Source organism: Argiope bruennichi, chromosome 7 (assembly GCF_947563725.1).
Source record: "Argiope bruennichi chromosome 7, qqArgBrue1.1, whole genome shotgun sequence".
NCBI lineage: Eukaryota > Metazoa > Arthropoda > Arachnida > Araneae > Araneidae > Argiope > Argiope bruennichi.
This window is the reverse complement of record NC_079157.1, coordinates 15,167,851-15,195,764: the sequence shown is the minus strand read 5'-3', so window position 1 is coordinate 15,195,764 and position 27,914 is coordinate 15,167,851. Positions and strand designations below refer to the sequence as shown.

The 27,914-nt window shown below is 30.1% G+C and overlaps 1 protein-coding gene across 1 annotated transcript in view; it reads left to right on the top strand.

Annotated features, from left to right (window-relative positions):
* Window positions 1-3,746: 3,746 nt before the first annotated feature.
* LOC129976331 (galactoside alpha-(1,2)-fucosyltransferase 2-like) overlaps window positions 3,747-27,914 on the top strand; it is a 75,635-nt gene continuing 51,467 nt past the window's right edge. Inside the window, exon 1 of the mRNA XM_056089844.1 lies at window positions 3,747-4,057. Within this exon, the coding sequence (XP_055945819.1) occupies window positions 3,892-4,057 (166 nt within the window). The 5' untranslated portion in view covers window positions 3,747-3,891. The remainder of the gene's footprint in view (window positions 4,058-27,914) is intronic.

Sequence of the window (27,914 nt, the reverse complement as noted above, 5' to 3'; positions counted from 1 at the left end):
ATATGTGTTCCAGATTAATATTACATGTAAACCGTAAAAAATAGGGGGGGGGGATAAATCCACAAATTTTATTTATTTTTGTAAAAATATATTTCTGTATGGTATCTTTTTGGCAAAACATTGCCAAAAGGATGCCAAGGCTTAAACTAATCAGAGCACGTCGGTATCCTTTGCCATAGACTTAGTCTGTACAATTTGCGAACTCGCGAGCTTAATCGATTTTGAAATGAAATAACAGCTATGATATCATAGTTCTACTTGAACCTTTTAAAAACGCATCTGTTGTCAAGGAAGCATACGTAATAATAATGCAATGCTGGTAAAAGAAGGTCAATCTTTTGAAAACGCATCTGCTGTCAAAGAAGCATACATAATAATAATGCACTACCGGTAATAGCAGGTAAAAAATAGATGCGATTAAAAGATGAGGATGAAAATTGCCATTTATGCTTTATGCATTGCCTACGCTATTTCGAGCTTCAAAACCTTATAACCAAAACAACATCATGTTCTCACATGATAATAGAAGAAATTTGGTATATGATGAATACTTCCGTGAGCACAATAATTCAAAAACACAGCAAGCAATTAAAAAAAAAAAAAACGGCTTGTGATGAACACTTTCGTGAATACTGATATTCGAAAACAGAGTTTGCAATAGCAATATAAAAGAAATATGACCAATGGTTAACACTTCTGTGCACTTAGTAATTCAAAAGCAAAATATGCATGATAAAAGAGGTTTAGTATGTGGTTTTGGAATTTAGAATAAAACTATGTATAGAATTTTAAAATCAAGGTTCCCATTGATAAGAAGCCCAAAATGTATATTTGATTCTTTTCACAGAATTGCGATGCTAAATATAAATCGCCTGCATATAATTCGACGATCGTTTAATTATATGAAATTTATTCCATTGGTTATAAAGACGATTAGAATTGTTTCACGTAGCGACATTTTGAACTGCCATTTAAGGGTTATTTATGCTGGATCAATATCTAATATCAGGTTAAAAATCTGAGAAAAAAATTGAACTAAAGCAAATAATTTTGGAAACTGTCATTGGGGCCGTTTTTACTCTTTTGTATAAAAAATATATAAATCAGCGTGTTGGAGTGATCTCCCCAAAACTTTCTCGCATGTTCTTTAATAAGGGTGTTATCCTCCATCCACGGAAGAAATTGTGGACTTTGGGCAACGCAGAGAACACCTTACATGGCATCGTCTACAATAGTTACGAAATATTAACATTTGAGGTGAATACAACCTTTTTAGTGAATCTATCTGTGATCCTTAGCTAGATTTTTGACGAATAATTTCGGGCGTGCAGTTAATAGTAGAATCCGAAATCAAATTTGTGTTTTAGAAGTAATTTTCCTTCCCAATTCAAACGGAAGTTTGACATAGAACTACAATTATAGTCAACTGATGTGATTTGTTTTAGTCACTGCGTTTTTGAGTTTCCACGTTTGCATGGTTCCGAAAGAATGGACTGGCAAGCGGTTAATCCCCTGTTGGATTAGGCTCAAAATTTGATAGGTGCCTATATTATAGATGTTAAATCTGTATACCGAATGTTATATATCTATTTCTCTTCGTTTTGTAATTATTGTGTTAACTTATATCTGAACTGATGGACAGACAGCCTTCCTCTGAGCGGATTTTGACTCAAAATTTGATAGAAATCTGAAAATTGTATAAAGACTATATACCAAATTTCATGCGTCTAGCTCAGTGCGTTTTTAAGTTATATTTTCATACACTGATGGCAGATAAAGACAGACAAAGTACCAAAAATGTGTTTTTCGAGTTCAGGGCATGACAAAAACATATATTAATCCAAATCTCGATTCAAATATTTTTTTTTTTTTTTGAAATTTACAGTATTTTTTCTGCATTTTCTAATAAAAAAGTAAAAATTTAAAGGAATTTAATTTTTTACTTAATATATCATTACAATCAGGTACTTTTCCGTTAGCCGGGCGCAAGCGAAAAATCACCAAATAATGCAGAATTCCGCCAAATTGACTAATTTGTTATTCGCTTCGCTTGGCGGCTTGGCTCGCGTTTGGTTCACAATTGGCGACATTTGCACCCAGTTAATGGAAAAGTACCTACAATCATAATACTTTGAGTCAATCATACGTCATTACAATCATAATACTTTACAATCATTAATAATCACCCAATATCATTACATGATAATACTTTGAGTTAGATTCGTTACATGGAGGGAAAAACATAAAATTCATGTTGAAAGAAAACACAAATTCTTTGTTGCATTTCAAGGAATGCTATGGAATAAATTGTAATACAATAATATAGGTAGATTTTTTATTTGATTGTCGCATACTATTTGCAGAAAATGATATAGTTTCTTTTGCGTTCCATATTAAATTCATTCCATATTGAGCAATTAATGCAAATTGTTGATTACTTTATAATGACTTTTTACGACTATTTTTAATTAAAAATAATTATTTTATAATTATTTCTGAATACCCACTGTAAAGAATATCACAAGAGGTCACTTACAAGCTTTATTTGCATGTCAAGCAATGGGAAAATGCATCATCAATTTAAAAAAAAATAATTAATTAGAAATGAAGCCGAATTTTTGGTATTTAACTGCTGTCATATCTGAAAACTTTATTGCAAAAATTGAATTTTACAAAGTTTGAAAACTTAAAAAAATTGTCTTTTTAATCATACCAATTTAATAAACTTATCCATTTTTGATGAATTTTAGCAATTTTTTAAACTTAATTTTCGATTACTTTGCAGATTACTATTACTATTACAGATTACTTTGTTGCTCAAAAATTCAAACCGTTTTCCATTGTTTCATCAAATACTTAATCACGTGATTTTCTTCTATTGTTCAAAGCTAAAGAAGAAAGATTCTGCTTAATATCAGTGTGTTTACTTGAAAAACATTGAAAAAATATTGGGTAATTAAGAAGATAGACGAGCCGGATACTTAGATTTCCGATATAGTTATGATGTTAGGAGATTGTCTTCATTAGAAAAATCAATGTACGTCATAAACAGAACTTAAACAAGACAGTTAAAATACAACTTTAATGTATGGCAGAATCATGTGATTATAAAAAACAATTTATTTGAAGTCAAATATAATCCAGACGAACCCATTGGCCACCTGAGGCGACTAGTTATATAATGCTGCATAACTGATCCCAATGAAATAAATAAAATCATTTCTATAAAATAATTCATAATGATATGGAATAGTGCATTAGCGTTTAAATATTGATGTATACAAAGCGACAGAAAAAGAATAAAAACACTCTGCGCATGCAGACCGTTGCCTTTTCTCATGTATGGAAAACTGCCTCGCTTTTAGTTTAATGTATTCTTTTGGCAGGTGTGGAGACGCTTTCAATTTCAAACAAACTTTTTCACCAGGCATTTCATAATTACACACGTCGCGTGCGTAGGCGAGGGCTGCGTTCATCAGAGATAACACTTGTTTCGAATATCTCCTTTCTATTTTCCATTCCGTTGTAAAGAGAAATTCTTTCCCAAACGTAGAACGTTGGGAAGTTAAAACTTCCATGTGCATTTTGTTGGTCCATTGTTGCAAGTGGAAGTGGTCACGAAACATTCGATTTCCGATCTTCTTGCATTTATTTATATCCCTTCCCCCCTCCGCCTCCCCTCGGTTTATCCCACGGTTCAGAAACAAAATTGTTTAACGGTGACAGTGTTTGATTGAGTACAGGAACAAAGAGTCGAGACAAATCTTTCAGCGCGTTGTGTGTCAACAACTTTCGCTCGATGAACAACGGGCTGATATCACCGTTTTTTGCTCGGTAGATAAGACCCGGTAGCCTCTTGTGTGCATTGTTTATGCCGTTCACCCTTTCCGGATGTCACATTTCAGCTATATGAGACTTTGGAAACTGTGTAATTCTTGGAGAATACGGCATCGTCTGAAGTGTACATTAATAACCCTCTTTCCCTTGTTGAGTATCCTGTTAATTCTTTTCCATTTTAGCAATGCCGGTGATATTATTTCGTATTATTTATCTCAAGGTAAGCGTTTCATCTTATTTTATTTCGATTTTATGATAACATTTTGATAACACTTTTCAATCCGACTTTAGCAAGGTTGTTCTGATGTTTTAAACCAGCACTTGAAAGAAATATTAAAAATGAGAAGATTACAGTTTAAAAATATGATTTAAACCAGTGGGGGTGGTCTCCCTAAAACTTCCTCGCATCCCCTTTTATAAACTTGCCATGAAAGAAAATGCCTTTAATGGCATTTGCGTACAATAGTATGAAATATTAACTTTTGATGTGAATTTAGCATTTTTATTAAAATTATCGGGTCATCCTTTTCTAAATATTTCGCGATTAATCCCTGGGATGCATTAATAGTATCTAAAAATCTAATTTGTGTTTTAGACACGTTTTTCTCAACAGATTGAAACAAAAATTTGACACAGAACTGCACTTGTAGTCAAAAAATCCTGTACCAAATTCGAAAAATTTTAGTCATGACGTTTTCGAATGATCGCGTTTAATTATTTCTAAATCTACAGACCGACAGAATTAAGACTACAGCCCTTACTTGGATTTGGCTCAAGATCTTAAATATATGTACCGAATCGTATTTATCTAGGTCTCTTCGTTTTGTAATTATGTTCGACTAACCGGACAGACGAACTTTTTCTGAACAGATTTTACTCAAAATTTGACAGAAATCTGCAAATTTGGTGTAAAAATCATATACCAAATTTCAACCATCTAGCTTGAAGAATTTTTGAACTATCTTTATCACATACAGATAGACGGACAGTTTCCAAAAATGTGTTTTTCGAACTCAGAGAGATTTAACCCTTTCTAGGGCAGTGGGAAGTATGTTTCCCACCAAATTTATCAATCTTTGTATGAAATTATGTAGTTTGGCATAAGTTCTGATACATTTTTTTAGTAAGTCAGAAACTTAGATGCTTCAGTTCTTTATCTCAGACAAAATGATGTGTCTTGATTTGTTACTTAATTATTAATTAACCAAATTAATTAATTAATCAATTTAAATTTATCTAATAAGCTAAATGAATCCCTTTTCTTATTCTAATTTCAAGCCTAAAAATATTTTAACATAATATGACTAAAAAAAATGGCCCTATAAAGGGTTAAAACGTGAAAATTCGTCAAAATCTAGAATTTGATCTTTTTTTTTATGATTACTATGCTTCCTTTATACTACGAATACGAGAAAGTAAGAAATCAGCACGAGCACAATGGGCTTTTTTTAAAAAACGAGTTTATCATCTTTTACAACAATGCTTTCCTAAGTTCTGTAAATACCTAATTTTTATTTCCTCATATCCGAAATATATAGTATACAAAGTATTGTATTAAAAAAAATATTAAAACTCGAAATTTCAATGAATCTCTGCGTTTCAGCCCTCCAAGAGTCTTAAAAACACATTTTTGGAATATGTATGTCTGTCTGTCTGGGGGATGCGAAATGTCAGAATTGTGTTGAAATTGATAATATATGAAACATTACATCAAACCGACGAGAACTTTACATTAAATGCCCACATTCCTATTGAATTTTGAAAGAAACCATTCTGAGAATGTCTTTCTGTACGACTATCCGACTACAAATGTACTGGATAATTACAAAAAAAAAAAAAAAAGCTAAATGGATGAAGTTTGTCAAAGAGATTTATCATCTTAAATGTAAAACCGTATCAAATCTTGAACCACAACCACCAAGGAGTTGATCGTCTGTTAATCTCTGCATTCGCATGCAGGTGAACACACAACTCAAAAGCGCAGTGACTTTAATAATAAATGAAACCTAATATATGATCTTATGAATACAATTGTAATTCTATGATAAATTTTTGCTTCAATCGGTTAGAAAAAAATACATATACAAATATACAATAAAAATAAAAAAAATACTAAATACAGATTCGATTTTTTTTGTTACTTTTATATGAACTGTATCCCGGCGATTCATCACTGGGATAAAATAACTAAAGCGGGAAAAATACATCGCTATAATCATCAAAAATATAAGATTGCCAAGGATTAATCTTTTTCAATTTTTGTTAGCCAATGACATGCAATTAATGCACAAGTGCTGGTTTTCCTTTACTATACAACGAAGCACACAGTTTTAATGAGTGAAAATAAAGTCTACGTATTCGTAACTTTTATGGACTAGCTCAAGATACACAAATTTAATTGGGGAAAGGGAGAGGTGACAACGCCATTATTAAAGAATAAACGAGAAAGTTTTCGGGAAACCTGTCCCGCTGGTTTAATACAGGTTTATTCTCGAATGTGATTTTTTTTTTTTTTCATTTGCCTGCTTGCATGGTCCGAAAACATAAATAGACTGGTCTGAAAGCTGCCCGTTTTTATTTTTATTTTTGATTTTATTTACAATATCAATAAATAATAAAATAACAATGGAAAATATGGAAACGTAAAATAGTTTTCAACTCATATGAGGAAATTTATTAGGTGCATGCATGCAATTTGATCATTTTTCACCTTAAAAAGGCACTTATTGAGAAAAATTGGTACAATATGTATCAATCAAAACATTTTCCATTATTTTCTACAACGTTTTCCCCATTTTCGTCCAATAAGCCTTGTAATTGATTGTCTTCGAATTTTTTTGTCCTCCAGGCCATTCTTTGTCATTGACAGCGAAATCACCAACTCCTCTTAAATCGTTGAAACGAAAACCGACAATTGGGATACGACGGAGAAGCATCACCGTAAGTTTCTAAAAGTGTCTGATGGGCTTCGGCAGCAGATTTCTTTAAATATAACAAAACAAACAAACAAACAAAAAATGTCGAAATGTCGAATGTCGAAAAGGCAATTTGGAGCGATCCATGGTTGGAATCTTTATACACTGAATAATTCAATAATACTAAATTGAAAACTTTTATAATGATAACAATAAAGTAATAGTAAATTGGTAAAGCTCATAACCATTGTCGTTTATATAGATAGTTCGCATGTGTAGCAGTAGATGCTGATGATTACAATATATGCAAGCACCTAATATAAAAATGAGTTTATTTATGCATTATAAGAAGAGATGAAAGCTATTTTGTAAAAATTCTGTTCATTAAGATATTTTATGAAAATTTAAAAAAAATCATGTTTTAGCTAATGACATGTTCAATTAATTAATATGTTTTAATTAATAATAATAATATGTTTCAATTAATAAACATACAATGCTCATAAGCTGTAGAATTTCTATAATGTATGCATATTTGTAAATAATTAATTTTATATACCAAATTTCAAGGTTATTTTTTAAATTTTGCATTTGTAATCACTTTTCTGGGTTTTTTTTCGTTGCATACAAGAGAAACTTTAAAACTTTGAATAATGAAGTGATATCCAAATTACCAGAAAATAGAACTAAATAAGTACACAGTATTAGTGTTGATATCCAGAGCTGATAGGAAAAAGAATATTTCTGAATATAAGTACTTATACTCATTGCCCAGCAGAAGTGACTTCTGAAAAGCTTTCTCGCATAATCTCTAATAAATATGTTATCCCAGAGAAGGCAGTGTTTTGCAGGAATTGGCTTTGAATGGCTACTCAATATCCTTTGGCGTGAGTTTAGCATTTTTATTGAATCTATCATGGAATCCTTGGCGAGTGTTTTGGCGATTAATCTCTAGCATGCGGTTCATAGTATCAAAAAATCGAATTTGTGTTTTAAACGCGTTTTTCCAAACTCATTGAAACAAAAATTTGACATAAAATTGCACTTGTAGTCACAAAATCTCATACCAAATTTGATATATTTAAATCATTGCGTTTTTGAATTGTCGAGCTTATTTTTTTATGAGAGTTTAGACCAACAAATAGTCAGCCCTTGGTTGGAATTGTCTCAAAATTTTCAGGTCTGTTTCTACACTATAAATGCTAACTCTATACACCGAATTTTATTTATCTAGCTCTCTTCATTTTGTAATTATCTTGTTAAACTATATTCGGACAGCCGAACAGATGGACTTCTACTAAACAGATTTTACACAAAATTTGATAGAAATTTGCAAATCTGGTGTCAAGAACGTGTACCGAATTTCAATCGTCTAGCTCAACACTATTTTGAATTATCTTTGTCACAGATAAAAAGACAGATGGACATTATCTAAAAACGTGTTTTTCGAACTCAGGGGGGGTCTAAAACATGGAGATACGTCAGAATCTTGAGTTCGAATTGTTTGACGATAACTATATTTTTCTATGTTACTTATACGAGAAAGTAAAAAAGTATCATTTCAATTGTAAAGCTAAACGAGCTCTTAAGTAAAAGATCTGATGAAAAAATAAAATTTATTTGAATTTTACAACAATGATATAAATCATTTTGGTAAGTTATGCTTAAAATTAATATTCAAAAGTTTATAAAAATGAAAGAAAAAAATGGTCCAAAAATTGATGTAACTTAAAGTTTATAATTTTAGTATAAAACCAAAATGCAAAATTTAATCTGTTTATCTTGTGAAGTCTATGACTGAATAATTATCAAACAGACAGTACAAAAGTCTTCCAGTTGATTCACTTTTTTTTAAATTTCAAAATTTGGTGTTAACATATTAAATATTTCGTTCTGGTTTTGATTTGACGTGATTAGATATATTCGATCGTACGGACATAATTCCAAATGTGGTTTTTTTTGGACAAAAGTTCGATTTATTAAATTCTAAAGATCGAATTTTTTGACAATTGCAATGATTTCTATTTACATACTTCCTTTATGGAAAGCATTAATACAAAATGATTAGACTTAAAACAGAATGAAAAACCACAATTATCCAAGCTGTCAGGGAAAAGTAGTCACAGCGAAATTTCTGACAATTGCAATGATTTCTATTTACATACTTCGTTTATGAGAAAGTATTAATTCAGAATGATTAGACTGAAAACAGAATGAAACCAGAATTATCCAAGCTGTCAGGAAAAAGTAGCCAAAGCGAATTTTTTGACAATTGCAATGATTTCTATTTACATACTTCATTTATGAGAACGTATTAATACAGAGTGATTAGACTGAAAACAGAATGAAACCACAATTATTCAAGCTGTCAGGGAAAAGTAGCCAAAGCGAATTTTTTGACAATTGCAATGATTTCTATTTACATACTTCGTTTATGAGAAAGTATTAATACAGAGTGATTAGACTGAAAACAGAATGAAACCACAATTATCCAAGCTGTCAGGGAAAAGTAGCCAAAGCGAATTTTTTGACAATTGCAATGATTTCTATTTACATACTTCGTTTATGAGAAAGTATTAATACAGAGTGATTAGACTGAAAACAGAATGAAACCACAATTATCCAAGCTGTCAGGGAAAAGTAGCCAAAGCGAATTTTTTGACAATTGCAATGATTTCTATTTACATACTTCGTTTATGAGAAAGTATTAATACAGAATGATTAGACTGAAAACAGAATGAAACCACAATTATCCAAGCTGTCAGGAAAAAGTAGCCAAAGCGAATTTTTTGACAATTGCAATGATTTCTATTTACATACTTCGTTTATGAGAAAGTATTAATACAGAGTGATTAGACTGAAAACAGAATGAAACCACAATTATCCAAGCTGTCAGGGAAAAGTAGCCAAAGCGAATTTTTTGACAATTGCAATGATTTCTATTTACATACTTCGTTTATGAGAAAGTATTAATACAGAATGATTAGACTGAAAACAGAATGAAACCACAATTATCCAAGCTGTCAGGAAAAAGTAGCCAAAGCGAATTTTTTGACAATTGCAATGATTTCTATTTACATACTTCGTTTATGAGAAAGTATTAATACAGAATGATTAGACTGAAAACAGAATGAAACCACAATTATCCAAGCTGTCAGGAAAAAGTAGCCAAAGCGAATTTTTTGACAATTGCAATGATTTCTATTTACATACTTCGTTTATGAGAAAGTATTAATACAGAGTGATTAGACTGAAAACAGAATGAAACCACAATTATCCAAGCTGTCAGGGAAAAGTAGCCAAAGCGAATTTTTTGACAATTGCAATGATTTCTATTTACATACTTCGTTTATGAGAAAGTATTAATACAGAGTGATTAGACTGAAAACAGAATGAAACCACAATTATTCAAGCTGTCAGGGAAAAGTAGCCAAAGCGAATTTTTTGACAATTGCAATGATTTCTATTTACATACTTCATTTATGAGAACGTATTAATACAGAGTGATTAGACTGAAAACAGAATGAAACCACAATTATCCAAGCTGTCAGGGAAAAGTAGCCAAAGCGAATTTTTTGACAATTGCAATGATTTCTATTTACATACTTCGTTTATGAGAAAGTATTAATACAGAGTGATTAGACTGAAAACAGAATGAAACCACAATTATCCAAGCTGTCAGGGAAAAGTAGCCAAAGCGAATTTTTTGACAATTGCAATGATTTCTATTTACATACTTCGTTTATGAGAAAGTATTAATACAGAGTGATTAGACTGAAAACAGAATGAAACCACAATTATCCAAGCTGTCAGGGAAAAGTAGCCAAAGCGAATTTTTTGACAATTGCAATGATTTCTATTTACATACTTCGTTTATGAGAAAGTATTAATACAGAATGATTAGACTGAAAACAGAATGAAACCACAATTATCCAAGCTGTCAGGGAAAAGTAGCCAAAGCGAATTTTTTGACAATTGCAATGATTTCTATTTACATACTTCGTTTATGAGAAAGTATTAATACAGAGTGATTAGACTGAAAACAGAATGAAACCACAATTATCCAAGTTGTCATGGAAAATTAGTCACAGAGAATTATCGAATAATTGGTTAATGGAGATCAAATTTCAAATAATGTATTGGTTCTTTTGGTAAAATGATTAATGAAATGGCATATTTTTAATTGTAACCAGTGGAAGAAGTCATTCGTAAACTTTCTCACATACACCTTAATAAAGACGTTATTTCCCATTCAGTACATAGAAATTATGGTTTATAATCAAGGCCATAATTGCCACGAATGCTTATTTTTTACTCTCAAAGCAGAAGAGATTTTTGGGCTTTATAATGTCATGAAGGAAAAGAATATAAATTTGGTTGCCTTTTTATAAATAGATTAAATCCAAAACTAAACACCGAATTACAATTTCGGTAACAATGTAACATACCAAATTTCATTGAACCAATTCGTTTCTTTTTTGGTTTATTGTGTTTACATGCATGCACATGTATAGATGGACTGTAAGCTGATGGATTTCGTTCAAAAATTTATAGAGATTTGGACTTTAGATGTTGAACTTGCGTAATAAATTTGATCTATATAGTTCTTAATGTTTTGTGGCTATCGCATTCCTTTGTTCTCAGATAGACACTTCTTATCAAGAGATTAGCTTTAAAATTTTACAAAAATTTGCAGATTTGGTGTAAAACCTTTCACAAAATTTCATTTTTTTAACTCAAAGTATTTATGAGTTATCATGTTTACAGATAGACAGACTGACGTAGTTCCAAAAATTACATTTTTGGACTTAGAGAGGTCCAATAGTGGAGATTCGTCAAAATCGCGAGTTCGAAATCTTTAATGATTGCGATACTTTTTCTTCGTATACATCATATCTGAGAAAGAAAAATTCCCTAACAACGAAAGTATCGTTCCTTAATGTCTTCAATGGACCACTCCCGTTTTTTTCTTTAGAAATATTATCATCTGCTTTATCTAACCTTCTATTTTAATAGCCACGAAATTCCTCCTATTCACTTCCGCAGCTTATACTTATAATATGCATATCGGACGATATTTTTATCCATATCCTGTTGATATTCTACCAAAATAAGTTTTAAAAAAACAAAAGAAAATATCATTCTTTAAAACAGGCGATAATTTTCGGTTACTATAGTTTTCCTTCCTAGAATTAATCCATTGATTCATTATTTAATTAATAAAGTAATTAATTACTTTTTAGTGAATTTGAAAATTAAACATTCATTTTCTTATAGTTCTTATAGTTTCTGATTATTAACGCTAGGAAAATAAGTCTGCAAATATTTCCACATGTTAACATGGCAAAAACCTTTTATAAATTATCAAATTTCTTATCAGGATTTTTTGAAATATTGAATAATTTTAATGAGAGGATTTGCAAAAGTTTACTGATTTGGAGCGTTTCCTTTCTATTTCCCAATGATTCTTAAAGAATATTTCTCATGCTTAATACTGCTCAGCTTTCTGATGTCTTTCATTAAAAAAAATGTTTGAGATTTGCTCAAGTCACAGAAGAGTGTCTTAGATATTGTGTTTTGTCTTTTAAAATACCTTTTTAAGTTATAAAGAATTATTTTCTAATAATGATGATTTAAAATCCTTTCCAATGATACGTATTTACTCTCGAGCAGACAGGTTATTGTGGTTTAGGTTTTTTTCAAGTATTCACCTCGAAAATCGTTCTCCAATGCCTACTTTGACAGCCTTTTCAGAAAAATTCATTGATTTAATCAAAAAATATTTCAATTATCTTTTACCAGCTTGATAAACAGAAGCCTCGGTTGATAAAGAATCGAGAAAATTAAGGTTACGCTGTAGATCAAGAATCTACAAATCTAAGATCAATAGATCTTGGGAAATTCAAATCTCGATGTTAAGTATTTTATACATTAATGAAAAATGGCGCATAAAAATAGGCTGTAAAAGTATTATTCGTACTTAATATTTTTAACACAAATGCACCAAATTAATTATAATTGGGACTCTTTTCACAACTGGTAATATTTTGAACTACTAATAATAAAGATTAATGTGTATGTGTGTGTGTGTGACGCTCAATAAGACAGATCATTTGGCTTACAGCTACCAAAATTGGCACAGACGTACTTAGATGGATAAAATGTGGTTTATTTCTAAAATTTTAATTAATTAGAAACTAAGCGACATTAAGCATTTTTCCATGAAAGTATAATTGCACAAAACAGATTTTTGCAACAACAAAAGTCATATATTTTTTAATGATACAAATTTAGTGGTGTTTTTTTTAATTATTCACTAACTTTTATCAACTTTTTAAAAATATTTTTCTGCTATATTTTTGATAATAAATTTCATTTTTAAAATGCTATTTAAATCATTTTATTGTTTCATCGAATATTTAATCCCATAATTTTCTTGCATTGCTGAAAACTAAGGAAGAATAGATCTTCTTATTATATGTGTTGTTAACATGTGGAATCAGAAAATGGAATTCCTCTATTTCAAAAGATAATGTGCAATTTGAATTTAGGACAATCTGAAATTTGCCTAGATACTTAAATTTTTGATGGTATTATGGTGTCATAAAATTCCATTTCGAATGTTTATATACATGATAAAAAGAACAGGAGTAAGGCTATTAAAACAATATGAATTCACTATTTGTTATAATTTGATGCTTCCAATTACTTTAATGACGGAATTATGAGTAGCAAATTATGCATACGATATTTAATTGATTTTTTAAAAAACAATTTGTTTTTACTGGTTCTAAAATAAATTGCAGGGAGATTTGAAAGCTGAACGACTATTTTTTTTTCTTCTTACAGTATTCAAAACGTTGGTAATACTTTAATTTCGATTGCCTTGCATGCTTTCAGTATGCATGTTTTATATCCAAGAAAAGAATGTTCTAATACCTTACAAATTCTAACACAATTTAATAAAACATATTGTTGCCAACGCTTTGTTGTTATTAGCATAGGTTAAAATTAAGCAAGTAACCTCAAATAGTTATTTTCACACTTAACTGTGACAGAAAGTTTCATTTTTAAACTCAAAATTCTAAACAGTCAACAAGAAGGAATTAAAAAGTTGAGAAATCGACTGATATGCCTCAAGATAAAAGTTATTAAAATTAAAGACGTCGCAAAGGATTATCAAATACAATTATACGAGGCTATAGTTTTTTCTTTTAAATAAAAATACAAGAATTGCCCGTTAACGAAATAAGAATCTGCCGCAATATTTTTCTAAATAGATCACATAATTTTTATCTGTCTGTAGTTGAATAAAAAATTAAAGTAGGTAAATCTAGAAACAGAAGAAAATTTTTCATTCAATAAATGAAACGGAGAATCTATAGCGAATGTCTATTTTCCATGCTTAATTAGGTATTCAAGGATAGTTCAGATTTTTTTTTTTTTTTTTTTTTTGTAAAATTAAACCAAGAATAATAAATATCTTGCCAGGAATAAAGTGTGACGTTCAAGGATTGATTTGTCTGTATTTATTGTATTAGTAGCTTTCTATGTATTAGGGTGTCCCATAAGTTTCTCTAATATGAAATGAATACACAATATTTACTGTTTAAGATAGTATTTGTGCCGGCGTCCTGGTTTAGGAATAGTGCGTCTTCCCCTTGATCTGGGTTCGAGTCCCGGTTTGGGCATGGTTGTTTTTCATCTGTTCTATCTGTGAGATGTGTGAATGTGCCCCCCTGTAAAAAGGGGTTGTGCAAGCGAATGTGATGCGTGAGTAGCTAAGACGTACTCTTGGCTCTAATTGGCGCCACTAAAGCAAGAGACGTTCCCTTGGCTTAAAATAGCCGATTTCGTCAGTATGCTTGTCTGTGGCAAGTGCCATTATAAACAACAACAAGATATTATTTATTTTGTTATACAAGAAACCTTTTGCTCTGTTATCTTCTTCCATCTCTCAGAAAACCTCATTATGCCTTCATTCCAAAATTTTTGTGTTTTGGACAAGAAATAATCCTCTAGGTGCGCTTCTATTTTTCTGATGGATTTAAAGCACTTATTGCGAAGAGAATTTCTTAAGGGAAAAAAGAAGTAACAATCAGATGGAGCGAGATCTGGAGAGTATGCAGGATGTGGTAAAACATCCCAATCAAACTGTAAGAGCTTTTATCTTACGACCAATGCAATATGTGGTCTCGCGTTGTCATGATGAAAAACAACGTCTCGTCGGTTCATTCATTCTGGCCATTTGTTTGCTATGCCAGCTTTCAATTGCTCCAGTTGATGACAGTATTTCGTAGAATTCATTATTGCACCTGTAGGGATGAGCTCGTAGAAAATTACGCCTTTCCAATTCCACCAAATGGACAAAAGAACTTTTTTGTGGGGCACAAATGATACGTAATGTAAAAGAGTTCTAGTACCACTGAAACCGATGGCATAGACGGCTAATAGATAAGCCTGTCTACTGTTCAAGCAGAACCAGATAAGGCCATTCATAGCGAGATGAGAAACTTTTGGGACACCCTAATATAAGGATTTTTACATCACACAATGTATGGAAAGAATACCAGATAAAATGTTGGTCTTCAAAGCATTCCTGATTTCACTGTGCCAATGGGCATCAGATTAAGACCTGGCTAAATAGCTTAGTATCATTCAATAACTGCCATAAAAAATATGCAGAATTAACATTGACCACTTGCAACAGCTCTCCCATGTACCTTAAGGAAATAGCAAAGTATCGAGAGACATAGCAATATGAATAAAAGGATACCTTCAGCCAAAAGTTCACTTCACTTTTATCTCACCAAATATTAAAAGCTTTTCTTCGGTCTTTCATCAGGTTCGCTTGGCCCTCTCTGTTCTGTTTTTGGGTCTAAGTTTACTTCAAATCAACTTGGCCAAATCAAAAATGGCTAGGCCAGTCTTGCTTGAAACGGTTAAAACCCATTTTTCAGATTTTATAGTACCTAGAGAATCCTACATAAAAGATGGAAAAATTACAGGAATTTCTTCTTTATGGCATCAAAAGTTTTCCAGCAACCAAAAACCAGGTTTGATCACATTCCCTTGTTGTCGAAATACACTTTTCCTTCAATTTACAAATGATTCTAGGGTAATTAAAATTCAAATAGATAAAGGCCTACTGACAAAATTTTATTCATATTCTTCATCTTATTCAAACAGTTTAGAAATCCTGTAAGAATTTAAAATTCTTCTCAATAACCTAGTACAAAAATGACTCTTCTTGAGGCACTCACAATGCATCCAGGATGATAGAGATATAAATAAAACAGTTTTTTTTAGCGGAAGAATTTATAGCAGTCAGCCATATTTTTTTTCTAAATACACCAAGGTATTTTATCATAGCTACATTGTGTGTTGAATAGTTGTTGCATTGATATATTATGTAATGAATGTCATCTTTAACACGTTTTTAATTTTTCATATACATAAGCAGTATAGAGAAAGGATAGTAATCGTCAAAAAATTGAAACTCTAGATTTTAATGAATCTCCACGTTTTAGATCGCCCTGAGCTGTAAAAAAACATTTTTGGTAAATGACCATCTGTCTGTCTGTCACAATGATAAATAACAAACACTTTGAGATAGACGTTGAAATGTGGTATACTGTCCTTGTAGCAAATTTGTAGATTTCTGTGAAAGTTTGAGCAAAATCCGTTCAGAAGAAATCTGTCTACTCGGACATTTGAATATAAGTCTACACGACAATTACGAAGCGAAGGAATCAAGATAGATAAAATTAGGAACAAAAAATCTATAGCGTAGAAGCCTGTCAAATTTTGAGCCAAATTCAATCATGGATTGGCTAACTGCCAATTTGTACTTTCTTGAATTATCTTGAATTTTAATTTAATTCTCAGCAAAAACTGTTATAAAGAAATCCGTGATCAAGAATTATCCTGAATTTTAATTTAATTCTCAGTAAAAACTGTTATAAAGAAATCCGTGATCAAGAATTATCTTTAATTTTAATTTTATTTTTTATTAATTTCACTTTACTTAGAGAATCAATTTCACAGCTCTTATTCCACCCATTTTCATATTTTTTTAGTTTCAGATCATAAATGGTTCCTTCTTTTAACATATATTTATTATGTGGTGTTTACAGTAAATTTTAGAATTTTTTAATTGCATCATATCAGCATTTAAATAAAGAAGTCCCTAATTCCATAAGAAAACAATTACTTGAAGAATTACTGTAGTAAATCAAATTTTCCAATTAATTATTTCATGATACAAACAAGTGATTTAACATCAGAAAATCAATCGTAAAGCAAAAAAAAAAAAAAAAAAAAAAATGTGAAAATAATTTTTTCCCCCATTTTTTTTCTGGCTCAAATTTAATTTTCAATTGATTAAGTTCCAAAACGACAGTTCTGGACTTAGTAACTTTTGTTTAAATGCCAACAATTTTTTTATCTCTAGAAATATCAGATCTTTTTGAAAAGATTGAATCTGAAAGGTTCAATAATTCTCAAAAAACAGGCACAAGATTTCACGAAGAAAGATTGGGCAACTTTGTAAAGTTTACAAAACTGATAATATTAAACTTTTCGCATCCATCTTGCGAAGTTTCTTATATTTATTGAGGATTTTTATCAAAATTTTATCTTCAGCTTTTATTTTTCATTTTTATTTTTCCGATACATTTTTTTTCTTACATGAATGTAATGTGTTTTTGTACTCTTCAAATCATGTGACAATTTGCACGTTATTTTTGCATTAAGCTGTGCTAAGAACTTTATAATGGCCTTTTAAAAAATTGGAAATTATATTCCTTGTGAAAAAAGCCAATTATTGAAGAGACCATGCAAAATCATGCTCTAAAACATATTGATTATTTTTATAGAAGAGCATCTGTTTACTTCCAAAGGAGGCTACGTTTGAATTTATAAGAGCTTTTTGGCACAAGTTTATGCATATCACGCAATATTCGAATCTGCCATGAATTGGGAAATCAAGATATCACGCTAGATATCATGTGCAATAAATCAATAAATAAACTGATTTTTTTAAAGAAAAATAGACATAGTCGAGACTAATAACATTAGTGTATTCTTGTGCTTTCAATGATACATTTTTATTTCTTAAAAACGTTAGTCTTTGTATTTTTTAAGAGATCTAAGGACTCTTAACAATTACCCATGGAAACAAAAAAAAAAACATCCTTTTTCCAACCCATCATATTTTCAAATGAAACTATTGTGAAATCCAAAAACTTAATCATAGAATATTCATATAAAATTACATTGTTCTTAGTTTTCATGTAATTTCAGGAAAACAATTATAATGAAATATAAATGGGATATTTTTTCAAAATCTTAAAAATTAATATTTTACTCCGCTCAGAATTCTGAATTTAAAAATCGACCAAAATTTACAAAATTATTATCAATGTGCAGAAAAATGTTCAGTTTTAAGGTTATACATACTTTTAAAAAAACCTTTTGAAATTTTTTTTAATACAGTTGAAGAAGAATTTTGTGAAAATCATTTTAAATTGACTTGCAGGATAAATGATCAGGGTCGATTTGTTGTAAGATTACCTGTTTATAAGGACATTAATCAGTTAGGAGATACAAAGGGAATGGCTATTTCTACGCTTCTAGCTATGGAAAGGAAATTCCAATTTTTTGTAGCTGGTTGTGTGTATTTAAGCCAAGGAAAGATGCCTTCTTGTCTCTTTTCTTATTTATTTTGCACACACACACATATAACAACACATGGACGATGACTTCACATATATAAGGTAACACACAATACTATATACAATTAAAGTAGAAATTGCCGCTAACAAAGAGCGAACGAATACTTCTTTTTGCCGGTAACAAAAGAGCGAGCGGTGCCTACTTGCACCAGTTTCACACCAACTCTCAGGGAGAAGTGTTTACAAAAAAAACAAGCTTAAGTGCGCCTCCCCCACATTCCAAACATACATATGGGTTAGCGCATACTGCGCCATCTATGTTCAGTATTAATCTTTACTGTATGAATAAATATACAAAGAATAAAAAATACCAATAAAATAATTAAATAAAAACAAAATATTATAAATAATAAAATCACATAAACAACAGTTATTTAAAAAGGTACGAACCAGTGTCCTGCCATAGGAGTTGCGCGTCTTCCCCGTGATGTGGGCGTCCTGGGTTCGAGTCCCGGTTCGGGCATGGTTGATCTTCCTCTGATACATCTGTGAGTTGTGTAAATGTGGCCCTCCTGTAAAAAGGGGTTGTGCAAGCGAATGAGTGATGCTCGAGTGGCGAAGTCCTACTCTTGGCGCTATTAAAACAAGAGATGCACCTCCTATCGGCTTAAATCACTGTCTTCGTAACAGCGGGCTTGTCTAAGAGCCATAAGAAACAACAACAAAAAAATATGAAATATTACGAAAAAATCTAATGAAAATTCATGTAATTTTTTTTTATCTGTGATTAATTTGTCTAAAAATGGATGTATAAGTCATAGAAGTACTTATTTTGAGCATGTGCATGCAATTTCAGATTAATAAGATAAGTAGTTTTTGAGATATCCTGCGTGCAAGCTTCATTTTTTTTTTGTTTTGAGAAAAATCTCATTAAAGTTGAAAAATAGTAAAAAAAGAATTTGAATAAGGTTATGCAAATTTAAGAGCTCCAGAAATATAAGAACTGCCTTTAGTTAGTTTTAATAGCTACTTTTATTTTATAAAACTTTTAGTGAAAAAGGATTTTTAAAATACAATTATTATAAAAAAGGAAATTTTATGAAAAATTTAATTAAAATTCAAGTAAATTTTTTTAGGAATAATTTATCTAAAAATTGGTGTATAAGTCACAGAGGAACTTATTTGAGCATGTATATGAAATTTAATAGGAAATGTAGTTTTTGAGAGCCCCTGTGTGCAAGCTTCCTTTTTTGTTTTGAGAAAAATAATGTTAAAGTAAAAAAAAAAAAGAAAAAAAAAATCAAAAAGTAAAGCAAATTAAAAAACCCCAGAAGCATAGTTAGTTTCCCCTTTAGTTAGTTTTAGTTAGTCTCCCTTTAGTTTAAATTGTTAATTTCTTTTGAAATTTTAAGTTTCTTGTCCTCGTGTGCATCAAAGAATGCTGCGGTTATGTCTTTTGACATTCTGGCAGAAGTCTCTGTTTACATCCAATCAGTGTTGTTTTAGTGTTTTCTCGATAACTCTTAAAGTTTGATAGCATCATTAAAATTTTGGTACCAAAGTGTTTAGAAAAAATGGGATGCTAACATATATTTAAAAAAAAAAATGTGAAATTTAAGAGTCCCGAGACTTTTTAAATTTTCTTAATTCCACTTTGAACTCTTCTTTGCATGATAATGGAAATTTTCATTATAAAATTTATAATTAAAAATTATACTCAAAACAGGTGTACTGCAAATTGGATGTTGCTGACAACTTTTGCGTAATAAGAAACGTAGCTCTCTCAAAAAATAAAAAAAAATAAAAAAAAAAAAATCAAATATCACAATCATTGTAGCGGGCTTGAACTTGTCATTCCGCTGTTTGTTGTACTTGGAAGAAACGGGCGATTTCTTAAATATCTTTTTAATAATTAATCTAAGATTTTTTTGTTAATAAAAGCGATAATGAGTGGAGGAATTTAGAAGAGAGGGACATTGAAGATTTTGTACTGAGGCGTAACATGTAAATTTGCATGATAATGGATATTTCCATCATATTTTTAAAAATTACTTTTTATTATATATTTATACTAGGATTTTTTTAACGTTTTTCCTTTAATTTAGAGCACGAATTACATCACATTTTTTTTTCACAGAAAAATAAAAAAAATCATGCAAAGAAAGGTTAATGAATATTTCAACCGTCTTGCAAGTTTCATTAATCTTAACTTTATTTTCACTAATTATTCAATAACATTGTTAAAATATTTTCATGGTAACAACATTCAGAATATCGAAAAACATCGTAAAGGTATTGTAAGATATCTTGAATTAATAAAGGATAGAAGTTTTGATTGCTTTGTGGACTTCCTTCCAATATTAATGGATTTTGTTCAGCGAGATTTCCCATATCCACGCTTAATGGGCATTTCTGTTGTTCTTAAGCATTTTTACTTCTATTCTTAACGAATGTTATTGTTCTGTCAGCTTTTTTATTATCATTCTTAATTACAGTTTCGATTCCGTTGTAATCTTTCTCATTTTCATTATCCATCAACATTTCGTTATACGATAAACTTTCTTCTTTCCATTCTTAATCTGCGTCTCGCGTATGCCGTCTGCTTTCTTTTTTTCAATTCTTGATGGGCATTTCGGTTATTTTCAAAAAACAAAATAGAAACTTTATTTGAAAATAACTAATTGCTTAAAAAAAAACCCGTAATAGGTCAGAAAAGTATCTTTTTGATTCTCTTTACTAATAACGAAATTGTACACATTGCTTGTAGTTTGGAAATAAGCCTGATTGGGAATGAAAAGTTTCCGGAATGGGGGTTGGTTCTAGTTTCTTTGGTGAATACAATAATGGCATCGGGAGATAGGAATCCTATTGGAGTGATCTTGAAAGATCGACTTTGAACAGCCCAGAAAGCTGTCGATCCTCCGATTCGATCGAAATATTGATGTTTTCTGAGAATTCTGGTTATAAAATTTAATTTTAGAACAGCAAAAAAAACGTAATTCCAATTCTGATTCCTTCAGACTCAGAGATGTCTGAAAAGTGAAGATTCGTCAAAATACCAAAGCCGAATTTTCTGACATCTGAAGTTTTATCTCTACTTATGCTTCCTACATTAGAAAGTGAAAAATATTTTAATGTTTATTTGAACAATTTATAAATGAAAAGTAACATTATAACGTGTTTAAGAGTATTTCATGTCAGCGGGCTTGTAAAGTGCCATAAGTCACAACACAACAACAGAATATTTGAATATCAGAAAATGCTATTTCGTTCATAAAAAGAAAATCTAGGAATTTTTCTCTAGAGAAAAGGGAATTAACGAAATTCTATGTTAGATTTTCAGAGAAATCAAATTATAATTTTAAATTTTAAAATAAAACGAAGGAAATTATGAGGATGTACTTAATAGATTCATAACAAAAATGAAAGGTTTGAATTTTCTTTTACTGTAACAGCCATGAGAGAACTAATGATATGACATGTAACTAATGTCCAAACAAAGCAAATAATAAGAGAACAAATAACACAACAGATAATTTTTGATAATACAAGTCTGCAAATCAATGAATAAATATTTTTAGCAAAGTAGCAATTGATTTTTATGTTTTTGGTATGCTAATTTCAAATATTTCTTTCGTTTTTATCCATTATGTAACAGTTTGTTTGGAAACTGCGTTTGGAAATTTAAAAAAATAATGCTGTATATATCATGTAAATATACATTTCTAGGAAGCAAAACAAAGTAATAAGTAAAAAGTTTTGAGTGAAAAAAATTACTTTTATACTAACTTATATATTTAGAATGCACATCTCAAAGTTAATTGTATATTCATAAAAACACAAAGACCGAAAACCGAAAATTTAATAATGTAAAAAAACTGTACCTGATGGAATTATTTTGGTTATTTTTTCTGAAATTAGCTTCTAAAAATACGCCAGAAACAACAGTTAGTTTTCAGGAAATATTTCCATCGCAGATTTCTGTAATTAATAAAGCAGATAATTAATAAAAATAATTAACAAATAGTTAATAAATTTGTTATTTTTAATTAACAAATAATAATTAAATTTGTAATAATTTGCAATTAAAACAGATTAATTAACAAATAATTAATAGAAATTCCTATTTTAAATTGACTTTTGACAATGGATTGTTTGGACCCATGTGATTCATATTCATCATGAGTATGGATTTTCTTCCTGTGAGGTTTTGAATCAGTTGAATATTATTATGATGAACATTATTTTCGAATGAGTGCATCATAATTCATAATTTGAATGAATTCATTTGAAAATAACGCTAATCATTGAATTTTTACGACAGAGATTTATTTTATGTGTTTGAACAGAACAGATATCAGATAAAAAGGTTGAAACCATTCTATGTTAGATGCAAAGTGTCTAATTTATAAGGCTGTCGAAATTAAATTTCCTCAACTCAGACAGCTGTCCAGATCCTTGAATAAATCATAATAACTTGAAATTTGGACGACAGACTTTTAGGTCATATATGGGAGATTTATCGAAGATCTTTGGAGGATCTTTCATCCAAATTTCATTTCATTACAACATATCTTGTTCAGGTCTGTAAGTTAGGTAAGTTTAATTTCAATAATCCTGTACAATAAAATTTAATATTTATATTTTATATACAATAAAATATAAAAACTATATCTAAAATGCAATAAAAGGTATATTTTATACTATGAATAATTAATAATTAATAATAAATAATAAATAAAATTACATAAATAAAATATAATGCATTATGTTTATTTATGTTTAAAATTTTATTTATTAATAAATTACATAAATAAAGTTACATAAAATACAATTAATAAATCAAATAAAAAATTTTGTTGTATAATAAAGAATGAAATTGAAAGAATTCGAACCTCTGATGTGAAGTATTATAGTATAATAACATTTTAGAACACATTATTTATTACTTATTTTATCGTCTGCAATTTGCAATACTTTTTCTCTGTTCGTTGCCAAAACAAAGATTACAAACTCATAAAATTATATCAAAATAATACAAAATGTTAGATACTTCTGCTTGTCAAAAAAAACCATTAGCATGTCTTTAAAAATAAATATTTTTGATTTGATAAATAGAAATTAATTAAATAAATTTAAATGTAAATTTACTTATGTTTTTGATTAGAAGCTTTACTGTAAAAACTGACAACACAATTAAACAGATAACAGCATTTCAATATTGAATGAACGGTAAAAAATTTTTGCGTCAGTTGTTTTATAATAAATTTTGGAATATTTATTATGAAGAAATATCTGCCGAATTAAAATTATTACTACTGAAAAAGTAAATTTTTAAATTTCAAAATGGAATAAAAATGATTTTTGAATGATACATGCTCTAAAGTTACTGATAAAAAACATGAAATTTATAATTAATAAGAAATAATTTATAGTTAGTATAAAAATTAATTAAATTAAAAAATTTTTCCTGTTGAGTATTTGCGATTTCAAAAGTAACTATGTTTCGTATGTATTATTCTAGCTTAAAAAGCCATTTTTTTATTTATTTCGGTCACTCCATATGGGTCAATGTGTTTGTAAGAGTTTTATAAAATTTTATAATGATAAAATTAGTGCGAAGGAACTTATTCTCTTCTTCCTTATCATTTATGAATTTAAAGCAAGCAATAAAAGATGTAAATCAACAAAGACTATTATTCTCTAAAAGGTTATAATTAATTGATATAAAAAATACTTGAGTGAATGAGTAAAAGTGATAAGAGGATTTTTGATGGCAAGAGCTTGAGATTAAAGAAAGGAATATAAAATGTTGGTTTGAGTTATTTATAATTTTCTTGCATTACCAAATTCTGTGATTTCAGTATTTTTATTTTCTCGTACACGTAGTTTGGGGAAAGTATAGTGATCGACAGAAATAAGAACACCAGATTTTATCAAATCTCCACGTTTTAAACCTCTGGGAACTAAAAAAAAACAAAAACATTTTAAGAAAATGTCTGTCTTTCTATCTATGACCAAAACGCTTTGAGAAAAAAGTTGAAATTTGGTATACAGTCTCTGCACCAAATTTGTAGATTTCTGTCAAATTTCGAGCAAAATCCGTTCAGAGAAAGTCCGTTTGTCTGACTGTTCAAATATAAGTTAATATAATAATTGCAAAACGAAGAGAGCTAAATGGATAAAATTCTGTATATAGATTTAACATCAATTGTGTAGATCTGTCAAAATTTGGATCAAAATTAGCAACAGATTGCCTGCCTATCGTTCTGTACTTTCAGTACCATGTAAATGCGATAGTTCAAAAACGCAAACGAAACAATTAAATGTATCAAATATGGTATGGGATTTTGAGACTACTAGTTTTGTGTCAGATCATTGTTTTAATCTACAGATCTGTGTTTTAATCGATTGAAAAAAACACGTCTAAAGCACAAATTTGATTTTTAGATACTATTAACTGCATACCAGGGATTAATCCTCAAAATAACTAGCCAAGCATAACACGATAGATTCAGTAGAAGTTCTAAATTCGCACCAAGAGTTAATATTTCTTAACTATTGTACACCAATGCCATGCAAGGCATTTTCTGGCATGACAGCTTTATTAGAGAGTATGTGCGAAAGTTTTTGGAAAGACTACTCCTGTTGTTCTATCAATTAAATATTCTTTTTATTTAGATCCATTGATAAGTTCTGGCAAGTTTATTAGATTATGGGTGGCGATATTAAGATATTTGCAATTTGAATATCGATTATTCAAAGCTTTTGGAGTTCGGTAAAGTTGTAGAAATGGAGATTGACAAATCTTTTGGAAAATAAGAGGTGAAACTTTTCTGATAGGGCTCAACTACATTTACTGATAGAATACAATGTTCTTTTGTCTTCAGTATCGAATCAGTGTTGTCAGTACCATATCTGCTGTCGATAAATTTGTCATTCTTTTCATATCCGAAACAGATAAATTCATTCATCGTTTTAAATGATTTTATCGACAAAAATGAGGATTGAATAATCGAAGAAGGTTAGTCTAAAGCGATTAGATAGAGAGTAAAATGTGTTTTGAATTTACACTTCCTGTGAAAACGACAGGTTTTATTGATTGATTGGTGATAAGCTCGCGCACTGACTATGAAATAGCTAGTTTAAATTGCCCGAAAAGATTTTTTTCAGCAACTTTGAATTGAGTTTATGAATTGCTGGTCTTATCTGTAATTTTATTTTTCAAGAACAATTTAGTTTCAAAGGAAAGAATCAAAACAATCGAGATTTTTATTGTAGAGAGATATCCAACCGCGCAAACTTAATGGAATGCTCTTATAACCTTTCACTTGTCGCAATATTTAACCTAATTATTCTAAGGAACATTTATTCAACATATAGTTATAAATTATTTTTCATTCGTTTGGAAATTCAGCTTTATTTCACCAAACAAGTAAGCTCTACTGGAAAAATTTCCTGAACCAATGTTTTGCATGGCATTGGCGAAAAACAATACGAAATATTGATCTATGTTGAGAATTTAGCATTTTTACAGCATCTATCTTGTGTCTCTTATTGAAGTTTTTAACGATTAATCTTTAGTATTTAGCAATAGGTATCAAAAAATCGAATTTGTGTTCTTAGGCGCGTTGTTTCCAAGCGATTGAAATTAAACACAACTATCATTTTTGTCACAAAATCACATACCAAATTTCATGTACTTAAGTCATTGCGATTTTGATCTGTCGTTTGTACATGCTTTTGAATGTACAGATCGAAAGACGGACAAACAATTGAGAGAAATGGTTCCAAATTTAACTATGCGTTGCAACATCTCCCGTTTTACCACATATAGTTAAGTGCATCCGGACTTCCAGATGTGGATCCTTTTCACGAAGAGAGTCATTATGTCTGGTCAATTGCTACTATATCCAGGTGTTAGAAAAAAGATGTATAGCTCGTCGTTTCAAATAGATCCAACATGGCTTCAAGGGAGAGGAATGTCGAAGCATCCAGATGCTAAACGTTTTCAGCCTTTATGAAGAGACTCCTCAAATCATCAAAAGCATATCAATTCCCAGCAACCATTGTCATTAAATGTCAAACTCAAGTGAATTTCAGCCGGCGTTAGCTACAAATTGCTTGTAATTGACATTTGCTCCAGAGGCGGTCGGTCACAAAGATGGTTTCTTAACAGACACGCTCTCGGTCGGGTTTAGAGCAATAAGGAAGCATTTCTGAGCAGCTATTGGGTGATAGGGAACTCAAATTCACCAATGAGAAACTGGAAGTGGAGATCTGATGAAAATAAAATGAATTTTTTTTAAAGAAAAAGAGAAGTGTTTTCAAAGGAGAGTTCGGAGAGAGACTTCGGAGTGCGGAAAAGTTGTTCCTAATTGTTTAAGAAGCTTCTTGTGATTCGGGTTTCTGCGTTAGGATCCACACGATGAAGATCGGTGAATTTCTCGAGTTTCCCTGGAGTAGCCATTTAGAGCCAACGGCCAGTTATCGATTTTTTGATAATTTATTCTCATATTTGATCGAGGAACTATTTCGTAATTGAACTGTTATTTGATTTTTGCAAATAATATTAACTTAGATGAGGATAAGTTGTTCTCTATAAATATATAGGGCTGTAAATATAAGAATTATTTTGTTACGTTATTCTCTAATATGGGCGGCCTTGACCAAAATATTATAGTATTTTACACTTTAAATGTTCACTCTTTGTACCAAATTTCACCCATTAAACAGTCTTCCTTTTGCATTTATCCTGCTAGTTTGTATTCAGACAGCTAGACAGATAAACTTCTTTTCAATAGATTTCATTCAAAATTTGGTCGATATCTACAAATTTGGCGTTAAGATCCTATGCCAAATTTTATCAGTTTAACTCAAAGTGATTTTTACTTTTTTTTTTGTCACAGGCAGAGATAGACAGACTGCCGAAAATAACGCCGAGAATCGGTTTTTCGAATAATATATATAGTCCAAATATAGTCAAATATATGGACCAAAATATAGTCAAAATATCAAATTAGAATTTTGTAAATATTCTCTCTATATTTCTTATTCGAGAAAGAAAAAAAAATTGTTCCTGTCTATTAGATATTCGATTGACGAATAAGCAAGCATTGTCTCTAATTCAAAGTTTAAAGACATTTTCAACAGCAAGGACGGTTGAAAATTTGACGATTTTTAAAAAATTATATTTAAAATCGATTACAGTTTTTTATTCCTGCTTCGAAACAACAATTATTACCAAAACTAAATGAACACTTAAAAATAAAATTTGATTCAACTCAATTATTTTGTCGATTTAATTATTTTGTGGCAGAATATGGCACGCATTTTATTTTCTTGTATATGTGGTATAGAGAAAGTATAGCAATCGTCAAAAAATTCGAAACCGAGATTTTGACGAATCTCTACATTTTAGACCTCCCTGAATTCGGGAAAAAAAACAGGAAAATGTCCGTCTGTCTATCAGTCTGCGACAAAGATA